General features: G+C 47.6%; 1 protein-coding gene across 6 annotated transcripts in view; it reads right to left on the bottom strand.

Moving 5' to 3' along the window:
• BIN1 (bridging integrator 1) overlaps nt 1–19,488 on the bottom strand; it is a 249,497-nt gene extending 230,009 nt beyond the window's left edge. For 2 of the 6 annotated variants that reach the window (XM_063933973.1, XM_063933974.1), the window contains exon 1: nt 19,335–19,488. In XM_063933973.1, coding sequence (XP_063790043.1) covers nt 19,335–19,415 — 81 coding nt within the window. In that variant the 5' untranslated portion in view covers nt 19,416–19,488. The remainder of the gene's footprint in view (nt 1–19,334) is intronic. The other 4 variants (XM_063933977.1, XM_063933976.1, XM_063933975.1 and 1 more) reach the window with 4 other exon arrangements.
• Between the last annotated feature and the right edge of the window lie 432 nt (nt 19,489–19,920).

The raw sequence follows: 19,920 nt of genomic DNA, 5'->3' as shown, positions 1-19,920 counted from the left end.
TGTATTACATGCAGAATGGGTAATGTACAGTATACACGGTCTTGTTGCTCAGCAATGCTTACAGTAAATGGTCTTAATATGCTGGAACTTTTTTAGATAGATAGACAGACAGACAGATAGATATATAGACAGATAGATATATAGACAGACAGACAGACAGACAGACAGACAATTTGCAGGATCTGCTTATTTATAAAATATTTGTTTAATTAATTTCCAAAGAAGAACTTGTTCAAGCCAATCCTGGAACATGTAATTTGCGCTTAGCATTCGTGGATGTGTCGTCAGTGGAATGAATTCTATGTAACATGTCAGAGGTTGCCATGTTAGGATGATCACACGTGTTAACTCTATACTGTCTAGACTGAAACTCAATGAATCTGACTAATATTCTGAAACCAGATTTAGGGGGAGATTTATCAATTCTTGGAGAGAGATCAAGTACCACCCAATTAGCTGCTAACTGTCATTTTACAGCTTGAGGTAGAAATATTACCAATAGAAGCGGTTTGGTTGGTACTTTATCTTTCTCCACTTTATCCCACTGCAAAATTTGATAAATCCCCCCACTCAAAATTGTACATATACTACATATACTAGTGGCATAACTGCCCAAAAGTACCAAAATATGTACTTCTTCCTTCTACCAATCCCATGGAAGGAGGTGCAAAAACAGCAATTCTCTGGACTGCCACAAGATCTAAAATGCCATGTTAGACTGCCTCTGATAGCTACTAGGTAATGAGGTTTTAAGGGCCCCATACACTAGAACGATAATGCCCAATTTCATCCGATTTCGACCTTTGGGGCCGATAAATCAGATGAAAAGTGGCAAATCGGATGTGTTTTACATCCAATCCGATCTGCGTTCCCGTGAGCATCGGTTCGGAGCCTCTAGGTCGTTAGTGCTGCATTCCTGATATGTCGGATCCTGCAGGCATGGCTGGGATCGCATACGATACATCGTATGCAAAAGGACCGCATACAATGTATCGTATGTTATCCTGCTGCCCGGGAAGTTCAAGGGAAATCGCCTCAGACTTCAGCTCAGACATATTGTTGTAGTGTATGGGGCCCTTTAGGTAACAAAGCCAAGCCATGTTCAGAGAAGACAGGACATCAAATGTAAATGCAAGCATTACAAAGTAATTGTTTTGTTAGTTTAATCCAATGTTCATGACAGTGCAGCCTACTGCTTCTCTAGGAACTAGCGAGACATTGGTACAATGACCCGACCGCCGGGCACAATGTCTCTCTGGGCTCAGTAATATCAGTAATATCACTAGTTCCTCCTGAATTCATGTGCTAAATATTGGTTCAAGCCACCAAGCAGTGCCCAACATTTAATGCAGGCAGTGGTTTTGTTCTGGACACATCAGAATATCCCAAATTGCGTCAATAAGGCAGATGTTTTCTTTAATCACCACTTATCGCAGCATGTAGGGTAACAGCAATTCTGGTCATTGGTCCCTTTTTTCTTGAAAAAAAAAAATCCAGCGTGTGTGCATTTTTATATGATTTTTCTACACTCGTTTTCAGTTGACCAAAATATTAAACAGATATTTATGGGGACGGAGTTTACTCAATTCATCAACCAACAAAAACATTAGCATTTCTTTGCAGGGTGACACCATGGGTGGGACGTAATGCCGCCCAACTTTAGCCGATGAGCGTGATTCTGGATGAACTCGGGTGGCAACACATCTCGCCCGATCCTGCAATGGGGACCAGTAAAGCAGAAACTACAGTACTACAATTCACCACCACTGGGAAAGAACACTGGGCAAAGGCATTCCGATCCTTTGCCAGCACTACTAGGCCTTAGGAAATACACCCCCCGCATACTGTACATACAGATTTTTCACAGGGCTCCAAAAAGGATAGGTAAATTGTGATGCTAACAAAAACTGTATTTCCACAATAAGTGGTGATACAGATTTGTAGTTAGTGCTGCTTATTACTCAAATGGGATAGGGCTTTTCACCCTTTGATAAATATGCCCATGCAGTAAGTGATTTGAATAGCATCCGAGCCAAATTAAAAAGATTACAACTAAAAGGTGGCAATATATTCAGCTGGCAGCACTTGGCATGGAGGCCAGGTTATCAGTGACCCTGAGGTCCTGGCACTACATGAAGAAAAGGAAATGGTGAAGGGTGGATTAAAGATAGGAAAATCTTTTCTGGCTGCCCTTACGAAGCACCCATCGGTGGCTGATAATTTCCCACGCACTCCAGGGCTTCAGATCAGATGCATCTTTGTTCCAGAACAGCTCCCACCAATTTCTGCATTCCAAACAAACTGTTATTTTCTCATGAGGAGGAAAACAGTGGGTGACCAACTTCTAAACAGCATTTCTAATAATAATCATCATCATCACCACCGATGTAGCTTGTTACGGCTTCTGTAGAAGATGCACTCTAATACACGCAGAACATGGCATGAAATGTCATTTGTGAATGTTGGTGTAGTCTATTGTGAACAAAAACCGAAACTGTTGAAAGTGTCAATGGCTATCTGGAAATGGGATGCAGTCAATATACCGGCTGTCAGGATCCCGACTGCCAGTAAAATACCAACGCCCGCTACCCCAACAAACACCTTGTATTCCCACTCGGTTGGTGTGTCCACGCCACCATTCGAGTGGGAATAGAACCTGTAGCAAGCTAAGCGAGCCACCGTGCCCAATGCATGGCGAGTGCAGCGAGCCCCCTAAGGGACTTGCTGCCGACATTCCGGTAGATGGAATGCCGCTGTCAGTATAGTGACAACTGGCATCCTGTCTGCCGGGATATCATATGTATCCCCCGGAAACGCAGAGGCCAATGACGTGCTTTGGCAAAAACACGTATATACAGTCACCTCTAAGGAGTAATATTCCCCCAAACTTAGCAGGCCTAAGTGTCTATTTACTAAGCCTTGAATGGAGATAAAGTGGACGATACCAACAAAACAGAATATAACTGCCATGTTACAGGCAATGTTTGAAAAATGACAGGAGCTGGTTGGTTGGGACGGACTTTATCTCCATCCACCTTATCTCCATTCATGGCTTAGTAAATAGACCCCCTAGTCCTAACATGCATTCTTTTATAGTGAGCTCCCAAAGAATTGTTCTCCATATTCACAATGTATAACTTATACAAGATTATACAAAATAAGAAGTCTACTAAGCAGGACAAGGGCCGCACACTGGGAGACGTGACCACGCACACACTGTGTAGATATGGCCACGCTCATTGTGGGTATATATAAAATAAAAAAAATAAAAAAAAAATGCCACTCTTTATGGTGCTCACAGTGAAAGCACCGACGTCCATGACTTGCAGCAGTAGACCACCTCCCAACCGATCACGAATCAGGACAAATGTCTAAGCCACAAGATAGTGGACAGTCTTCCAAAATTAGGACAATTGGGAGATATGCTTCTACTATGGTAATACTGTGCTTGCATTACATGCATTAATGACACTTTTTGTTCCCTTTGCTGCTGCTGTCTGGCACTGTTCAGCTACTCAGCTTTCTGTCAACTAGTGTTCCCAAGTACGTTTCAATTTCACTTTTCCCACAAGTAGTACAGTTAATACCTTAGCCCTAGGAGCAAGTAACTATACTGCAATGAGTTAATAACCTTACAGGGCCTAATGTCATCAGCAAAATGGACAAAGTACATTACACACTTTGAGTCACATTATCATGACCACCAGCTAATAGCCAGGGGAACCGCCGTGTGCAGCACGGACAGCAGCTAGACGGGTTGAACTGTCATTTTAGACGGGTTCACTACGATATGCTGGCGGTCGGGCTCCCGGCGACCAGCATACCGGCGCCGGGAGCCCGACCGCCGGCTAACCGACAGTGTAGCGAGCGCAAATGAGCCCCTTGCGGGCTCGTTGCGCTCGCAACACTATTTTATTCTCCCTCCAGGGGGGTCGTGGACCCCCACGGGGGAGAATAAGTGTCGGTATGCCGGCTGTTGGGCTCCGGCGCCTGTATGCTGGTCGCCGGGAGCCCGACCGCCGGCATACTGAAGACCACCCATTTAGACACGTCTGGTAGCCCCCAGGATCATTTTGACTGTGGAGCTGTTCCACTGTAGCATGTCGGTCGTCCCTCATGCACCTTCATAGCGGACATTCACCTCTCAAATCAATGGTATGTGATGCTTCGCAGTTTCCACGCCGGTTATTCACATGTTGCCATTTGTCCAGTCACTATACACCTTCACCACAACAGCACGCGAACAGTTCACAAACAGCGCTGTTTCAGAAATGCTTGCACCCTTGGCCCGAAAGCAGATAATCATCCATTTTTGCAACTCAGATAAATAACCTCTTTTACCCATGACAGCAATGAGTGATATGTGTGCAGATGGCCTATCGCACACCTTATACAACCACCAAGCCAACGCATGACACGTGATGTACTTCATGGGCTAAGCGCTGCCAAAGTCAAATGTAGGAGGTAGTCATAATAATGTAACTCAACCGCATAGAACATATTTATAATTATTAATTAAAGAAGAAACAAACATCAAAAAAACATACAGTAATCCCTATGGTACAGCATTAACAAGTTTAGCCCAATCTGAATATGTATGTTATACTTCTTGCGTGGGTGGCTTTTTGTGGTATCGGATCTGAGCCCACCTGACTGAGATGGCCACCACTGAAAATGTCCCTTTCAGGACATTTATTTGGAGTGAATAAACATCTACTTGTTTCAAGATGCTTGCATCTTGTGACTACCAGCATAGGGCAAAATGTTATTCCGTCCTCCAGCTTTTCTGCAGTTGGACAAAGAGGCCTCTGGCAGTACCAGTCCATATTAAGTGACCAATGGCGATTAGCTAAAACCAACCAGGAGATGTTGCAGAAACAAGACCACACATGGGGGAGAGACTTAGTAAATCTTGGAGAGATATAGGGGGAGAGTTATAAATATTGGATAATAAGAATTTACTTACCGATAATTCTATTTCTCATAGTCCGTAGTGGATGCTGGGAACTCCGTAAGGACCATGGGGAATAGCGGCTCCGCAGGAGACTGGGCACAAAAGTAAAAGCTTTAGGACTAGCTGGTGTGCACTGGCTCCTCCCCCTATGACCCTCCTCCAAGCCTCAGTTAGGATACTGTGCCCGGACGAGCGTACATAATAAGGAAGGATCTTGAATCCCGGGTAAGACTCATACCAGCCACACCAATCACACCGTACAACTTGTGATCTGAACCCAGTTAACAGTATGATAAACGTAGGAGCCTTTGAAAAGATGGCTCACAACAATAAACAACCCGATTTTTGTAACAATAACTATATACAAGTATTGCAGACAATCCGCACTTGGGATGGGCGCCCAGCATCCACTACGGACTATGAGAAATAGAATTATCGGTAAGTAAATTCTTATTTTCTCTGACGTCCTAGTGGATGCTGGGAACTCCGTAAGGACCATGGGGATTATACCAAAGCTCCCAAACGGGCGGGAGAGTGCGGATGACTCTGCAGCACCGAATGAGAGAACTCCAGGTCCTCCTCAGCCAGGGTATCGAATTTGTAAAATTTAGCAAACGTGTTTGCCCCTGACCAAGTAGCTGCTCGGCAAAGTTGTAAAGCCGAGACCCCTCGGGCAGCCGCCCAAGATGAGCCCACTTTCCTTGTGGAATGGGCTTTTACAGATTTTGGCTGTGGCAGGCCTGCCACAGAATGTGCAAGCTGAATTGTACTACAAATCCAACGAGCAATCGTCTGCTTAGAAGCAGGAGCACCCAGCTTGTTGGGTGCATACAGGATAAACAGCGAGTCAGATTTTCTGACTCCAGCCGTCCTGGAAACATATATTTTCAGGGCCCTGACTACGTCCAGCAACTTGGAGTCCTCCAAGTCCCTAGTAGCCGCAGGTACCACAATAGGCTGGTTCATGTGAAACGCTGAAACCACCTTAGGGAGAAATTGAGGGCGAGTCCTCAGTTCTGCCCTGTCTGAATGAAAAATTAGGTAAGGGCTTTTATATGATAAAGCCGCCAATTCTGAGACACGCCTGGCTGAAGCCAGGGCTAACAGCATGACCATTTTCCATGTGAGATATTTCAATTCCACAGTGGTGAGTGGTTCAAACCAATGTGATTTTAGGAGACTCAACACTACATTGAGATCCCAAGGTGCCACAAAAGGAGGCTGTATATGCAGTACCCCTTTGACAAACGTCTGAACTTCAGGCACTGAAGCCAGTTCTTTTTGGAAGAAGATTGACAGGGCCGAAATTTGAACCTTAATGGACCCTAATTTTAGGCCCATAGATAGTCCTGTTTGCAGGAAATGCAGGAAACGACCCAGTTGAAATTCCTCTGTAGGGGCCTTCTTGGCCTCACACCACGCAACATATTTCCGCCAAATGCGGTGATAATGTTTTGTGGTTACATCCTTTCTGGCCTTGACCAGGGTAGGGATGACTTCATCTGGAATGCCTTTTTCCTTCAGGATCCGGCGTTCAACCTCCATGCCGTCAAACGCAGCCGCGGTAAGTCTTGGAACAGACAAAGTCCCTGCTGGAGCAGGTCCTTTCTGAGAGGTAGAGGCCACGGGTCCTCCGTGAGCATCTCTTGAAGTTCTGGGTACCAAGTCCTTCTTGGCCAATCCGGAGCCACGAGTATAGTTCTTACTCCTCTCCTTCTTATGATTCTCAGTACTTTGGGTATGAGAGGCAGAGGAGGGAACACATACACTGACTGGTACACCCACGGTGTTACCAGAGCGTCCACCGCTATTGCCTGAGGGTCCCTTGACCTGGCGCAATATCTGTCTAGTTTCTTGTTGAGACGAGACGCCATCATGTCCACCTTTGGTTTTTCCCAACGGTTTACAATCACGTGGAAGACTTCTGGGTGAAGTCCCCACTCCCCCGGATGGAGGTCGTGTCTGCTGAGGAAGTCTGCTTCCCAGTTGTCCACTCCCGGAATGAACACCGCTGACAGTGCTGTCACATGATTTTCCGCCCAGCGAAGAATTCTTGCAGCTTCTGCCATTGCCCTCCTGCTTCTTGTGCCGCCCTGTCTGTTTACGTGGGCGACTGCCGTGATGTTGTCCGATTGGATCAAAACCGACTGACCCTGAAGCAGAGGCCTTGCTTGACTTAGGGCATTGTAAATTGCCCTTAGTTCCAGGATATTTATGTGAAGAGACGTTTCCATGCTTGACCACAAGCCCTGGAAATTTCTTCCCTGTGTGACTGCTCCCCAGCCTCTCAGGCTGGCATCCGTGGTCACCAGAATCCAGTCCTGAATGCCGAATCTGCGGCCCTCTAGAAGATGAGCACTCTGCAACCACCACAGGAGAGACACCCTTGTCCTTGGAGATAGGGTTATCCGCTGATGCATCTGAAGATGCGATCCGGACCATTTGTCCAGCAGATCCCACTGAAACGTTCTTGCATGGAATCTTCCGAATGGAATCGCTTCGTAAGAAGCCACCATCTTTCCCAGGACCCTTGTGCATTGATGCACTGACACTTGTCCTGGTTTCAGGAGGTTCCTGACTAGCTCGGATAACTCCCTGGCCTTCTCCTCCGGGAGAAACACCTTTTTCTGGACTGTGTCCAGAATCATCCCTAGGAACAGTAGACGTGTTGTTGGAATCAGCTGCGATTTTGGAATATTTAGAATCCACCCGTGCTGACGTAGCACTACCCGAGATAGTGCTACTCCGACCTCTAACTGTTCCCTGGACCTTGCCCTTATCAGGAGATCGTCCAAGTAAGGGATAATTAAGACGCCTTTTCTTCGAAGAATCATCATTTCGGCCATTACCTTGGTAAAGACCCGTGGTGCCGTGGACAATCCAAACGGCAGCGTCTGAAACTGATAATGACAGTTCTGTACCACAAACCTGAGGTACCCTTGGTGAGAAGGGTAGATTGGGACATGGAGATAAGCATCTTTGATGTCCAGAGACACCATATAGTCCCCTTCTTCCAGGTTCGCTATCACTGCTCTGAGTGATTCCATCTTGAATTTGAACCTTTTTATGTAAGTGTTCAATGATTTCAGATTTAAAATCGGTCTCACCGAGCCGTCCGGCTTCGGTACCACAAACAGCGTGGAATAATACCCCTTTCCCTGCTGTAGGAGGGGTACCTTGATTATCACCTGCTGGGAATACAGCTTGTGAATAGCTTCCAATACTGCCTCCCTGTCGGAGGGAGACGTTGGTAGAGCAGACTTCAGGAACCGGCGAGGGGGAGACGTCTCGAATTCCAATTTGTACCCCTGTGATACTACCTGCAGGATCCAGGGGTCCACTTGCGTGTGAGCCCACTGCGCGTTGAAATTTTTGAGACGGGCCCCCACCGTGCCTGAGTCCGCTTGTAAAGCCCCAGCGTCATGCTGAAGACTTGGCAGAAGCAGGGGAGGGCTTCTGATCCTGGGAAGAGGCTGCTTGCTGCAGTCTTTTTCCCCTTCCTCTGCCCCGGGGCAGAAATGAGTGGCCTTTTGCCCGCTTGCCCTTATGGGAACGAAAGGACTGAGTTTGAAAAGACGGTGTCTTTTTCTGCTGAGAGGTGACCTGGGGTAAAAAGGTGGATTTTCCAGCCGTCGCCGTGGCCACCAGGTCTGATAGACCGACCCCAAATAACTCCTCCCCTTTATACGGCAAAACTTCCATATGCCGTTTTGAATCCGCATCACCTGACCACTGTCGTGTCCATAAACTTCTTCTGGCAGAAATGGACAACGCACTTACTCTTGATGCCAGGGTGCAAATATCCCTCGGTGCATCTCGCATATATAGTAATGCATCCTTTAAATGCTCTATAGTCAACAATATACTGTCCCTATCCAGGGTATCAATATTTTCAGTCAGGGAATCCGACCAAGCCACTCCAGCGCTGCACATCCAGGCTGAGGCGATTGCTGGTCGTAGTATAACACCAGTATGTGTGTATATACCTTTTAGGATATTTTCCAGCTTTCTATCAGCTGGTTCCTTGAGGGCGGCCGTATTAGGAGACGGTAACGCCACTTGTTTTGATAAGCGTGTGAGCGCCTTATCTACCCTAGGGGGTGTTTCCCAACGCGCCCTAACCTCTGGCGGGAAAGGGTATAATGCCAATAATTTATTAGAAATCAGCAGTTTTTTATCGGGGGAAACCCACGCTTTGTCACACACCTCATTTAATTCATCTGATTCAGGAAAAACTATGGGTAGTTTTTTCACACCCCACATAATACCCTTTTTTGTGGTACTTGTAGTATCAGAAATGTTCAAAGCCTCCTTCATTGCCGTGATCATGTAACGTGTGGCCCTACTGGACATTACGTTTGTCTCGTCACCGTCGACACTGGAGTCAGTATCCGTGTCTGGGTCTGTGTCGACCATCTGAGGTAACGGGCGCTTTAGAGCCACTGACGGTGTTTGAGACGCCTGGACAGGCACTAACTGATTTGCCGGCTGTCTCATGTCGTCAACAGTTTTTTGCAAAGTGCTGACACTGTCACGTAACTCCTTCCATACGACCATCCAGTCAGGTGTCGACTCCCTAGGGGGGACATCACTATTACAGGCAATTGCTCCGCCTCCACATCATTTTCCTCCTCATACATGTCGACACAATCGTACCGACACACAGCACACACACAGGGAATGCTCTGATAGAGGACAGGACCCCACGAGCCCTTTGGGGAGACAGACGGAGAGTTTGCCAGCACACACCAGAGCGCTATATATATGCAGGGATAACCTTATATAGGTGTTTCTCCCTTCTATAGCTGCTGTATATGTATTTTCTGCCAATTAGTGCCCCCCCTCTCTTGTTTTACCCTGATTCTGTAGCAGGACTGCAGGGGAGAGTCAGGGAGCCGTCCTTCCAGCGGAGCTGTGAGGGAAAATGGCGCTTGTGTGCTGAGGAGATAGGCTCCGCCCCCTTTTCGGCTGCCTTTTCTCCCGCTTTTTTTAGGAAAACTGGCAGGGGTTAAATGCATCCATATAGCCCAGGAGCTATATGTGATGCATTTCTTTAGCCATATAAGGTTTAAAACATGTTTTATTGCGTCTCAGGGCGCTCCCCCCCAGCGCCCTGCACCCTCAGTGACCGGAGTGTGAAGTGTGCTGAGAGCAATGGCGCACAGCTGCAGTGCTGTGCGCTACCTTATTGAAGACAGGAACGTCTTCTGGCGCCGATTTTTCCGGACCTCTTCGCTCTTCTGGCTCTGTAAGGGGGCCGGCGGCGCGGCTCCGGGACCCATCCAGGCTGAACCTGTGATCGTCCCTCTGGAGCTAATGTCCAGTAGCCAAGAAGCCCAATCCACTCTGCATTCAGGTGAGTTCGCTTCTTCTCCCCTTAGTCCCACGATGCAGTGAGCCTGTTGCCAGCAGGTCTCACTGAAAATAAAAAAATAAGATTTTACTTACCGATAAATCTATTTCTCGTAGTCCGTAGTGGATGCTGGGACTCCGTCAGGACCATGGGGATTAGCGGCTCCACAGGAGACAGGGCACAAAAATAAAAGCTTTAGGACTAGGTGGTGTGCACTGGCTCCTCCCCCTATGACCCTCCTCCAAGCCTCAGTTAGGATACTGTGCCCGGACGAGCGTACACAATAAGGAAGGATTTTGAATCCCGGGTAAGACTCATACCAGCCACACCAATCACACCGTACAACCTGTGATCTGAACCCAGTTAACAGTATGATAAACGTAGGAGCCTCTGAACAGACGGCTCACAACAATAACAACCCGATTTTTTTGTAACAATAACTATGTACAAGTATTGCAGACAATCCGCACTTGGGATGGGCGCCCAGCATCCACTACGGACTACGAGAAATAGATTTATCGGTAAGTAAAATCTTATTTTCTCTGACGTCCTAGTGGATGCTGGGACTCCGTCAGGACAATGGGGATTATACCAAAGCTCCCAAACGGGCGGGAGAGTGCGGATGACTCTGCAGCACCGAATGAGAGAACTCCAGGTCCTCTTTAGCCAGGGTATCAAATTTGTAGAATTTTACAAACGTGTTCTCCCCCGACCACGTAGCTGCTCGGCAGAGTTGTAATGCCGAGACCCCTCGGGCAGCCGCCCAAGATGAGCCCACCTTCCTTGTGGAATGGGCCGTGATAGATTTAGGCTGTGGCAGGCCTGCCACAGAATGTGCAAGTTGAATTGTGCTACAAATCCAACGAGCAATCGTCTGCTTAGAAGCAGGAGCACCCAGCTTGTTGGGTGCATACAGTATAAACAGCGAGTCAGATTTTCTGACTCCAGCCGTCCTTGAAATATATATTTTCAATGCCCTGACAACGTCCAGCAACTTGGAATCCTCCAAATCGCTAGTAGCCGCAGGCACCACAATAGGCTGGTTCAGGTGAAACGCTGAAACCACCTTAGGCAGAAACTGAGGACGCGTCCGCAGTTCTGCCCTGTCCGAATGGAAAATCAGATATGGGCTTTTATACGATAAAGCCGCCAATTCTGACACTCTCCTGGCTGAAGCCAGGGCCAGTAGCATGGTTACTTTCCATGTAAGATATTTCAAATCCACCGATTTGAGTGGCTCAAACCAATGGGATTTGAGAAAATCCAAAACTACATTAAGATCCCACGGAGCCACTGGGGGCACAACCGGGGGCTGTATATGTAGTACTCCTTTTACAAAAGTCTGGACTTCAGGAACTGAAGCCAATTCTTTCTGGAAGAAAATCGACAGGGCCGAAATTTGAACCTTAATGGACCCTAATTTGAGGCCCATAGACAATCCTGTTTGTAGGAAATGTAGGAATCGACCCAGTTGAAATTCCTCCGTCGGGGCCTTCCTGGCCTCACACCACGCAACATATTTTCTCCAAATGCGGTGATAATGTTGTGCAGTCACCTCCTTCCTGGCTTTTACCAGGGTAGGGATGACCTCTTCCGGAATGCCTTTTTCCCTTAGAATTCGGCGTTCAACCGCCATGCCGTCAAACGCAGCCGCGGTAAGTCTTGGAATAGACACGGTCCCTGCTGAAGCAGGTCCCGTCTTAGAGGTAGAGGCCACGGATCTTCCGTGAGCATCTCCTGAAGTTCCGGGTACCAAGTTCTTCTTGGCCAATCCGGAGCCACGAGTATCGTTCTTACTCCCCTTTGCCGTATAATTCTCAGTACTTTTGGTATGAGAGGCAGAGGAGGAAACACATACACTGACTGGAACACCCACGGTGTTACCAGAGCGTCCACAGCTATTGCCTGAGGGTCTCTTGACCTGGCGCAATACCTGTCCAGTTTTTTGTTGAGGCGGGACGCCATCATATCCACCTTTGGTTTTTCCCAACGGTTCACAATCATGTGGAAGACTTCTGGATGAAGTCCCCACTCTCCCGGGTGTAGATCGTGTCTGCTGAGGAAGTCCGCTTCCCAGTTGTCCACTCCCGGAATGAACACTGCTGACAGTGCTATCACATGATCTTCCGCCCAGCGAAGAATCCTTGCAGCTTCTGCCATTGCCCTCCTGCTTCTTGTGCCGCCCTGTCTGTTTACGTGGGCGACTGCCGTGATGTTGTCCGACTGGATCAACACCGGCTGACCCTGAAGCAGGGGTTTTGCCAGGCTTAGAGCATTGTAAATCGCTCTTAGCTCCAGTATATTTATGTGAAGAGACATCTCCAGGCTTGACCACACTCCCTGGAAGTTTCTTCCCTGTGTGACCGCTCCCCAGCCTCTCAGACTGGCATCCGTGGTCACCAGGACCCAGTCCTGTATGCCGAATCTGCGGCCCTCTAACAGATGAGCACTCTGCAACCACCACAGAAGAGACACCCTTGTCCGTGGAGACAAAGTTATCCGCTGATGCATCTGCAGATGCGATCCGGACCATTTGTCCAGCAGATCCCACTGAAAAGTTCGTGCGTGGAATCTGCCGAATGGAATCGCTTCGTAAGAAGCCACCATTTTTCCCAGGACTCTTGTGCATTGATGCACAGACACTTTTCTTGGTTTTAGGAGGTTCCTGACAAGTTCGGATAGCTCCCTGGCTTTCTCCTCCGGAAGAAACACCTTTTTCTGAACCGTGTCCAGAATCATTCCCAGGAACAGCAGACGTGTCGTCAGGGTCAATTGAGATTTTGGAAAATTCAGAATCCACCCGTGCTGTTGCAGCACTACTTGGGTTAGTGCTACTACGTCCTCCAGCTGTTCTCTGGACCTTGCCCTTATCAGGAGATCGTCCAAGTAAGGGATAATTAATACGCCTTTTCTTCGCAGAAGAAACATCATTTCGGCCATTACCTTGGTAAAGACCCGAGGTGCCGTGGACAATCCAAACGGCAGCGTCTGAAACTGATAATGACAGTTTTGCACCACGAACCTGAGGTACCCTTGATGTGAAGGGCAAATTGGGACATGCAGGTAAGCATCCTTGATGTCCAGGGACACCATAAAGTCCCCTTCTTCCAGATTCGCTATCACTGCTCTGAGTGACTCCATCTTGAACTTGAATTTTTGTATGTACAGGTTCAAAGATTTCAGATTTAGAATAGGTCTTACCGAGCCGTCCGGCTTCGGTACCACAAAGTGTGGAATAATACCCCTTTCCCTGTTGTAGGAGGGGTACCTTGACTATCACCTGCTGAGAATACAGCTTGTGAATGGCTTCCAATACCGTCGCCCTGTCTGAGGGAGACGTTGGCAGAGCAGACTTTAGGAACCGGCGAGGGGGAGACTTCTCGAATTCCAACCTGTAACCCTGAGATACTACCTGCAGGATCCAGGGGTCCACCTGTGAGTGAGCCCACTGTGCGCTGAAATTCTTGAGCCGACCCCCCACCGCCCCTGAGTCCGCTTGTAAAGCCCCAACGTCATGCTGAGGGCTTTGCAGAAGCCGGGGACGGCTTCTGCTCCTGGGAGGGAGCTGCTTGGTGCACTCTCTTACCCTTTCCTTTGCCTCGGGGCAGATATGACTGTCCTTTTGCCCGCTTGTTCTTATAGGAACGAAAGGACTGCGGCTGAAAAGACGGTGTCTTTTTCTGTTGGGAGGGGACCTGAGGTAAAGAGGTGGATTTCCCGGCTGTTGCCGTGGCCACCAAATCCGATAGACCGACCCCAAATAATTCCTCCCCTTTATACGGCAATACTTCCATATGCCGTTTGGAATCCGCATCACCTGACCACTGTCGCGTCCATAAACTTCTTCTGGCAGATATGGACATCGCACTTACTCTCGATGCCAGAGTGCAAATGTCCCTCTGAGCATCTCGCATATAAAGAAAAGCATCCTTTAATTGCTCTATAGTCAATAAAATACTGTCCCTATCCAGGGTATCAATATTTTCAGTCAGGGAATCCGACCAAACCACCCCAGCACTGCACATCCATGCTGAGGCGATGGCTGGTCGCAGTATAACACCAGTATGAGTGTATATACTTTTCAGGGTAGTTTCCAGCCTCCTATCAGCTGGATCCTTGAGGGCGGCCGTTTCAGGAGACGGTAACGCCACTTGTTTTGATAAGCGTGTGAGTGCCTTATCCACCCTAGGGGGTGTTTCCCAGCGCGCCCTAACCTCTGGCGGGAAAGGATATAATGCCAATAACTTCTTTGAAATTAGCAGTTTTCTATCGGGGTTAACCCACGCTTCATCACACACTTCATTCAATTCCTCCGATTCAGGAAAAACTACAGGTAGTTTTTTCAGACCCCACATAATACCCCTTTTTGTGGTACTTGCAGTATCAGAGATATGCAAAGCCTCCTTCATTGCCGTGATCATATAACGTGTGGCCCTACTGGAAAATACGTTTGTTTCTTCACCGTCGACACTAGATTCGGTGTCCGTGTCTGGGTCTGTGTCGACCGACTGAGGTAAAGGGCGTTTTACAGCCCCTGACGGTGTCTGAGACGCCTGGACAGGTACTAACTGGTTTGCCGGCCGTCTCATGTCGTCAACTGATTTTGTAACGTGCTGACATTATCACGTAATTCCATAAACAAAGCCATCCATTCCGGTGTCGACATCACCATTACCGGCAATTGCTCCGCCTCCACACCAACATCGTCCTCATACATGTCGACACACACGTACCGACACACAGCAGACACACAGGGAATGCTCTTATCGAAGACAGGACCCCACTAGCCCTTTGGGGAGACAGAGGGAGAGTTTGCCAGCACACACCCAAGCGCTATAAATATATAGGAACAACCCTACAGAAGTGTTGTTTCCTTTATAGCAGCTTAATATATCAATATCGCCAAAAAAGTGCCCCCCCTCTCTGTTTTTTTACCCTGTTTCTGTAGTGCAGTGCAGGGGAGAGTCCTGGGAGCCTTCCTCGCAGCGGAGCTGTGCAGGAAAATGGCGCTGTGTGCTGAGGAGATAGGCCCCGCCCCCTATTTCGGCTGGCTCTTCTCCCGGTGTTTGTGAGACCTGGCAGGGGTTAAATACATCCATATAGCCCCAGGGGCTATATGTGATGTATTTTTAGCCAGAACAAGGTATTATCATTGCTGCCCAGGGCGCGCCCCCCCAGCGCCCTGCACCCTCCGTGACCGCTGGTGTGAAGTGTGCTGACAACAATGGCGCACAGCTGCAGTGCTGTGCGCTACCTCATGAAGACTGAAAAGTCTTCTGCCGCCGGTTACTGGACCTCTTCACTTTTTGGCATCTGCAAGGGGGTCGGCGGCGCGGCTCCGGGACCGGACTCCATGGCTGGGCCTGTGTTCGATCCCTCTGGAGCTAATGGTGTCCAGTAGCCTAAGAAGCCAATCCATCCTGCACGCAGGTGAGTTCACTTCTTCTCCCCTAAGTCCCTCGTTGCAGTGAGCCTGTTGCCAGCAGGACTCACTGAAAATAAAAAACCTAATAACTTTTTCTAAGCAGCTCTTTAGGAGAGCCACCTAGATTGCACCCTGCTCGGACGGGCACAAAAACCTAACTGAGGCTTGGAGGAGGGTCATAGGGGGAGGAGCCAGTGCACACCACCTAGTCCTAAAGCTTTTATTTTTGTGCCCTGTCTCCTGCGGAGCCGCTAATCCCCATGGTCCTGACGGAGTCCCAGCATCCACTAGGACGTCAGAGAAAACCTATTTAAAACTTTTACTCTAAGCAGCTCTGGAGAGCTACCTAGCATGCACCCTTCTCGGCCGGGCACAAAAATCTAACTGAGGCTTGGAGGAGGGTCATAGGGGGAGGAGCCAGTGCACACCAGCTAGTCCTAAAGCTTTTACTTTTGTGCCCAGTCTCCTGCGGAGCCGCTATTCCCCATGGTCCTTACGGAGTTCCCAGCATCCACTAGGACGTCAGAGAAAAATATTAAGTGCCAACCTACCAGTTTGTAGCTGTAATTTCATGAGCATAGCCTAGAGAAGCCGATTAGTTGTTACTTTATCTCTCTCCAAGATTCGATAAATCTCACCCATGGTGCCGGTTAAGGAGTCTATGGAAGCAGTGACTTACCCAACAACAATTCAGTGGGTAGGAATCAGTAACAGCTGGTTACTGGCAGTGAAAGCAAATCCCTATACCCAAGGTTGCTTTAGAATAATATTAACCTATCTGCGATCATCTGGTGTAGTAAAGGAGGGTACACATGGAGCGATGTTCACTTAATTTCTAAGCAATCTGACTAGAACACATTGCTCCGTATGTAGGGGTGCCAGCGATAGCTCTGCGCGGCCCCGCGCGTCGCTATCGCCAGTGCTAGATTGGCCTGCATGTAGGCACAATCTAGCAGGTCGCTCATTTCACCGCTGGTTGAAATGAGCGGCCCCCCCGTCCGCCCCCTCTTGTTCAGCACACATTACGCTGTGTGCTGAGCGGGGGAGAGGTGTGCCGAGTGGTCTGTGATACACGTCTTCCCAGTGTGTACTGGCCTTAAGCCCATCTGGTCACACAGAGGCCTATACATCAGGTAGTGACACTGAGGCCATGCTATCAGGTGGTGGCACTAATCTAAAAATGAACAAAAATGAATATAAGCCTAAGCTAAACATAATTTATAGGGCGAGATGCAATGCATCACAAGCAAAGCGGCATTTAGTAATGCTTGGAAAAAGAAAATCACAAAGGACAGCTCGCCTGATAAGAGCAGTGCTTTCTCTTACTTCAGGGTTTATGACCCAGGAGTCCTTTTGCACGTGCGTTAGATGACGTGTACGTCGCAGGATACCCTGGGAGGGATCCCTCTCAGTGCACATCACGAAAAGAAGCCCATAGACTCCTATTAGCAATGCCATCTACAGAGCGCATCGCATACTGGGTCCATACACCGGAAGGTATTGCATTCCAGTGCTTGGTGCACAGGACAAATGTGCCCAAACCTCAGATAGCATTTTCTGAAGTTTGACTGCAAAATTACCTTTGATGCATCCCACGCCTAACCGTAACTCTTGGTGGCCACTGAAGAGCATGCTAAAGTTCTGAACACTATAATTTAACAATATGGATTTGGGGGGACATGTCCTAAACATGTGAAATTTGAGCCCTGCATTCACTATTTCCTACAATCTCAGAATTCACTAAGTGTGAATCACCACAACGTATAACCAAGAGTTTGGTGAAAAATTAAAATTGTTGATTGTCATGTGAACTTTGCAGCTTAAGTACTTTATCTGTGCTCTATGATTGATGGATGAATACTGCCTTCTACACAAGATGTGCTAGCACAGTGCTCACAGTAAACATGATGATGTCCATTATTTCACCCCCCAATACCCCAGGTATTGCATTAAGGATCAGATAGATACCGATCTGACACTGAACAGCAAAACACAAAAAATTCCCAATCGCCCTTCTCCGTATCAGTTATATTAGTCTACAACTTAGCTTCAAATTGCAAATATTCTTCAAGTCTACAATAAAATCTGTATTCATGTTTTCATATCCAGTACCACGTGAACCAGTACCACATGAAATGAAGAGGACATTCAGAAACTCGCAGCCTCTATAGGGTAACCCAGCACATGTGCTATGCAGAGATCAGATTTACATTTTAGTGCAGGAAGCCTTCCTCTGCTTATCAGTCTGAGCTCAGTATTTTCCCAGCATGCAATCTAGTGACTTATGGGTTAAAAATAGAAAGAACTGTCTCAAATATCCAGAATCTTCCATTTCTCCTAAACCAGCTGTGACCTCTGATCTGCTTCTAGCACACATGTCTGTCATACATCAATCAGAGGAACTGAGAGGAATTTCTATAGTGCCAACATACTCCAACAAGTGGCAGCTATGAAAGGACCTAGGTTGTGGATTATGGATGAATGGATGATTGGGTTGATGCATGCATGTATTCATGGATAGATGGGTGGGTGGGGAGATGGAGAGATAGATGAGTGGGTGAATGAATGAATGAATGAATGAATGAATGAATGAATGAATGAATGAATGGGTAGATGGTTGGATATTTGGAGATAACTGGATTGGTAGATGGGTGAAGAGATGGAAAAATGGATGGACAGCTATGGATGAATGGATTTATGGGCAAATTTTGTGCAAGCACATATGTAGTGCAGGAATCGGAACGATCCAGGAAGACCATATTTATGAGCTCCCCCTGCTGCCAAGTGTTGGCCCTAATATGCAGGAAAAGACTGTGCCAGTAGAATAGGACTCAGCAATTCCCCCTGTACTGGCAGACGATGGAGCCCTCCCCTCTTCAGTAACCTGCAGGCGACTCCTCCATATGCCTCTTGTTGCAAGCAAGCGGATAGACCATCCAGGACTGCTCCTTATACACATTTTACATAGGGGACATATATTATTACATTAACATAATGTGCTGCAATGTATTAATTCCATCTATCAGTACTATACTAAAGATAGCTCCATAAACAGCAGCATATTAGATATAAACTGCACCAAGCTCAACCATATTAGAAGACCACATCATATTATTGCATTTAGCAGAGGACAGCAGAATATATTCCCAGTGATACACCTACGTCTTGTCTCCTTCCCGGTTCTGCAACGTGACGTGTTATTTATACAAAGAAGCTTAATTTGCTGTTTGAATAAATGCAACATTGTTACAATGTGCGGCTCACAGACCAGGTGTTACGCCCAGATATCCTGCCCAGTCCAGGGAGCCTTATCTGCAGCTACACACATCCTGCTCTCATAGGTGCATGTATCCAGCACAGCAGCAGAGCTGATCCTCATGGAAGTCCCTGCTGTCACATTGATTCACATCCGTCACTACATTGCACTGTCCTGGAATAGGCAGGGAGGATTACTGGACTTCTTTATGTAATTGCTGCCGTTTGGCTGCATCGCATTACAGCGCAGAGCTGACACTCTAAAGAGCTGTCACACAAACACTCTTCCTGCCCTCTGTCACAGCAGCCCGATCTCTGTCACCCCTCCTGCGGTATGCCCGGCTTACCTTCTCCTGTGCCCTGGTGAGCTTCTTCTGCACATTGCTGGCTAGCTTGCCCGCAGTGACTCCCTTCCCCATCTCAGCCATCTTGCCTTCCCTTTAACTGGAGTTAAAATAATCAGATCAGAGAGGGAGGAAAAAAAAAACCTTTGCCAGAAACAATGGATATACCCCCTCCTGCCTGCTGAATCTGCCTTTTAAAGAGACAGTACAAACAGCGAAAGGAAACTCCTTAAAGGGGCAGTGCGGTCTTATTGGAGGACAGCTTCCAGCTCTTTGCTGTCACACTGACACTTCCAGGCCATCTGCTCAGCAAAGGATCAGAAGAGGATGGATTGCCTACAGTATGTAAACATTATTAACCCCTTAGACATGAGACCAACAGCTATGCTGTTCTAAAAGGATTGACACTCTGGTCTGCATAAACGGAATGCCGATTGACTATAATGGGAGCAGATTGAATTTTTATGTATATTTAAAAAAACTCTTAAACCTATGCACTATATCTTCAGCACACTTCTTCCTAAGGTGATTTTACATATTTAACATGGAGAATGACGTGAAATGACGTCTGTTTACTATGGAATGATAC

The sequence above is a fragment of the Pseudophryne corroboree genome, chromosome 7 (genome assembly GCF_028390025.1).
Source record: "Pseudophryne corroboree isolate aPseCor3 chromosome 7, aPseCor3.hap2, whole genome shotgun sequence".
Classification (NCBI taxonomy): domain Eukaryota; kingdom Metazoa; phylum Chordata; class Amphibia; order Anura; family Myobatrachidae; genus Pseudophryne; species Pseudophryne corroboree.
Note: the sequence above shows the minus strand (reverse complement) of the source record. Positions and strands in the feature narration are given on the sequence as shown.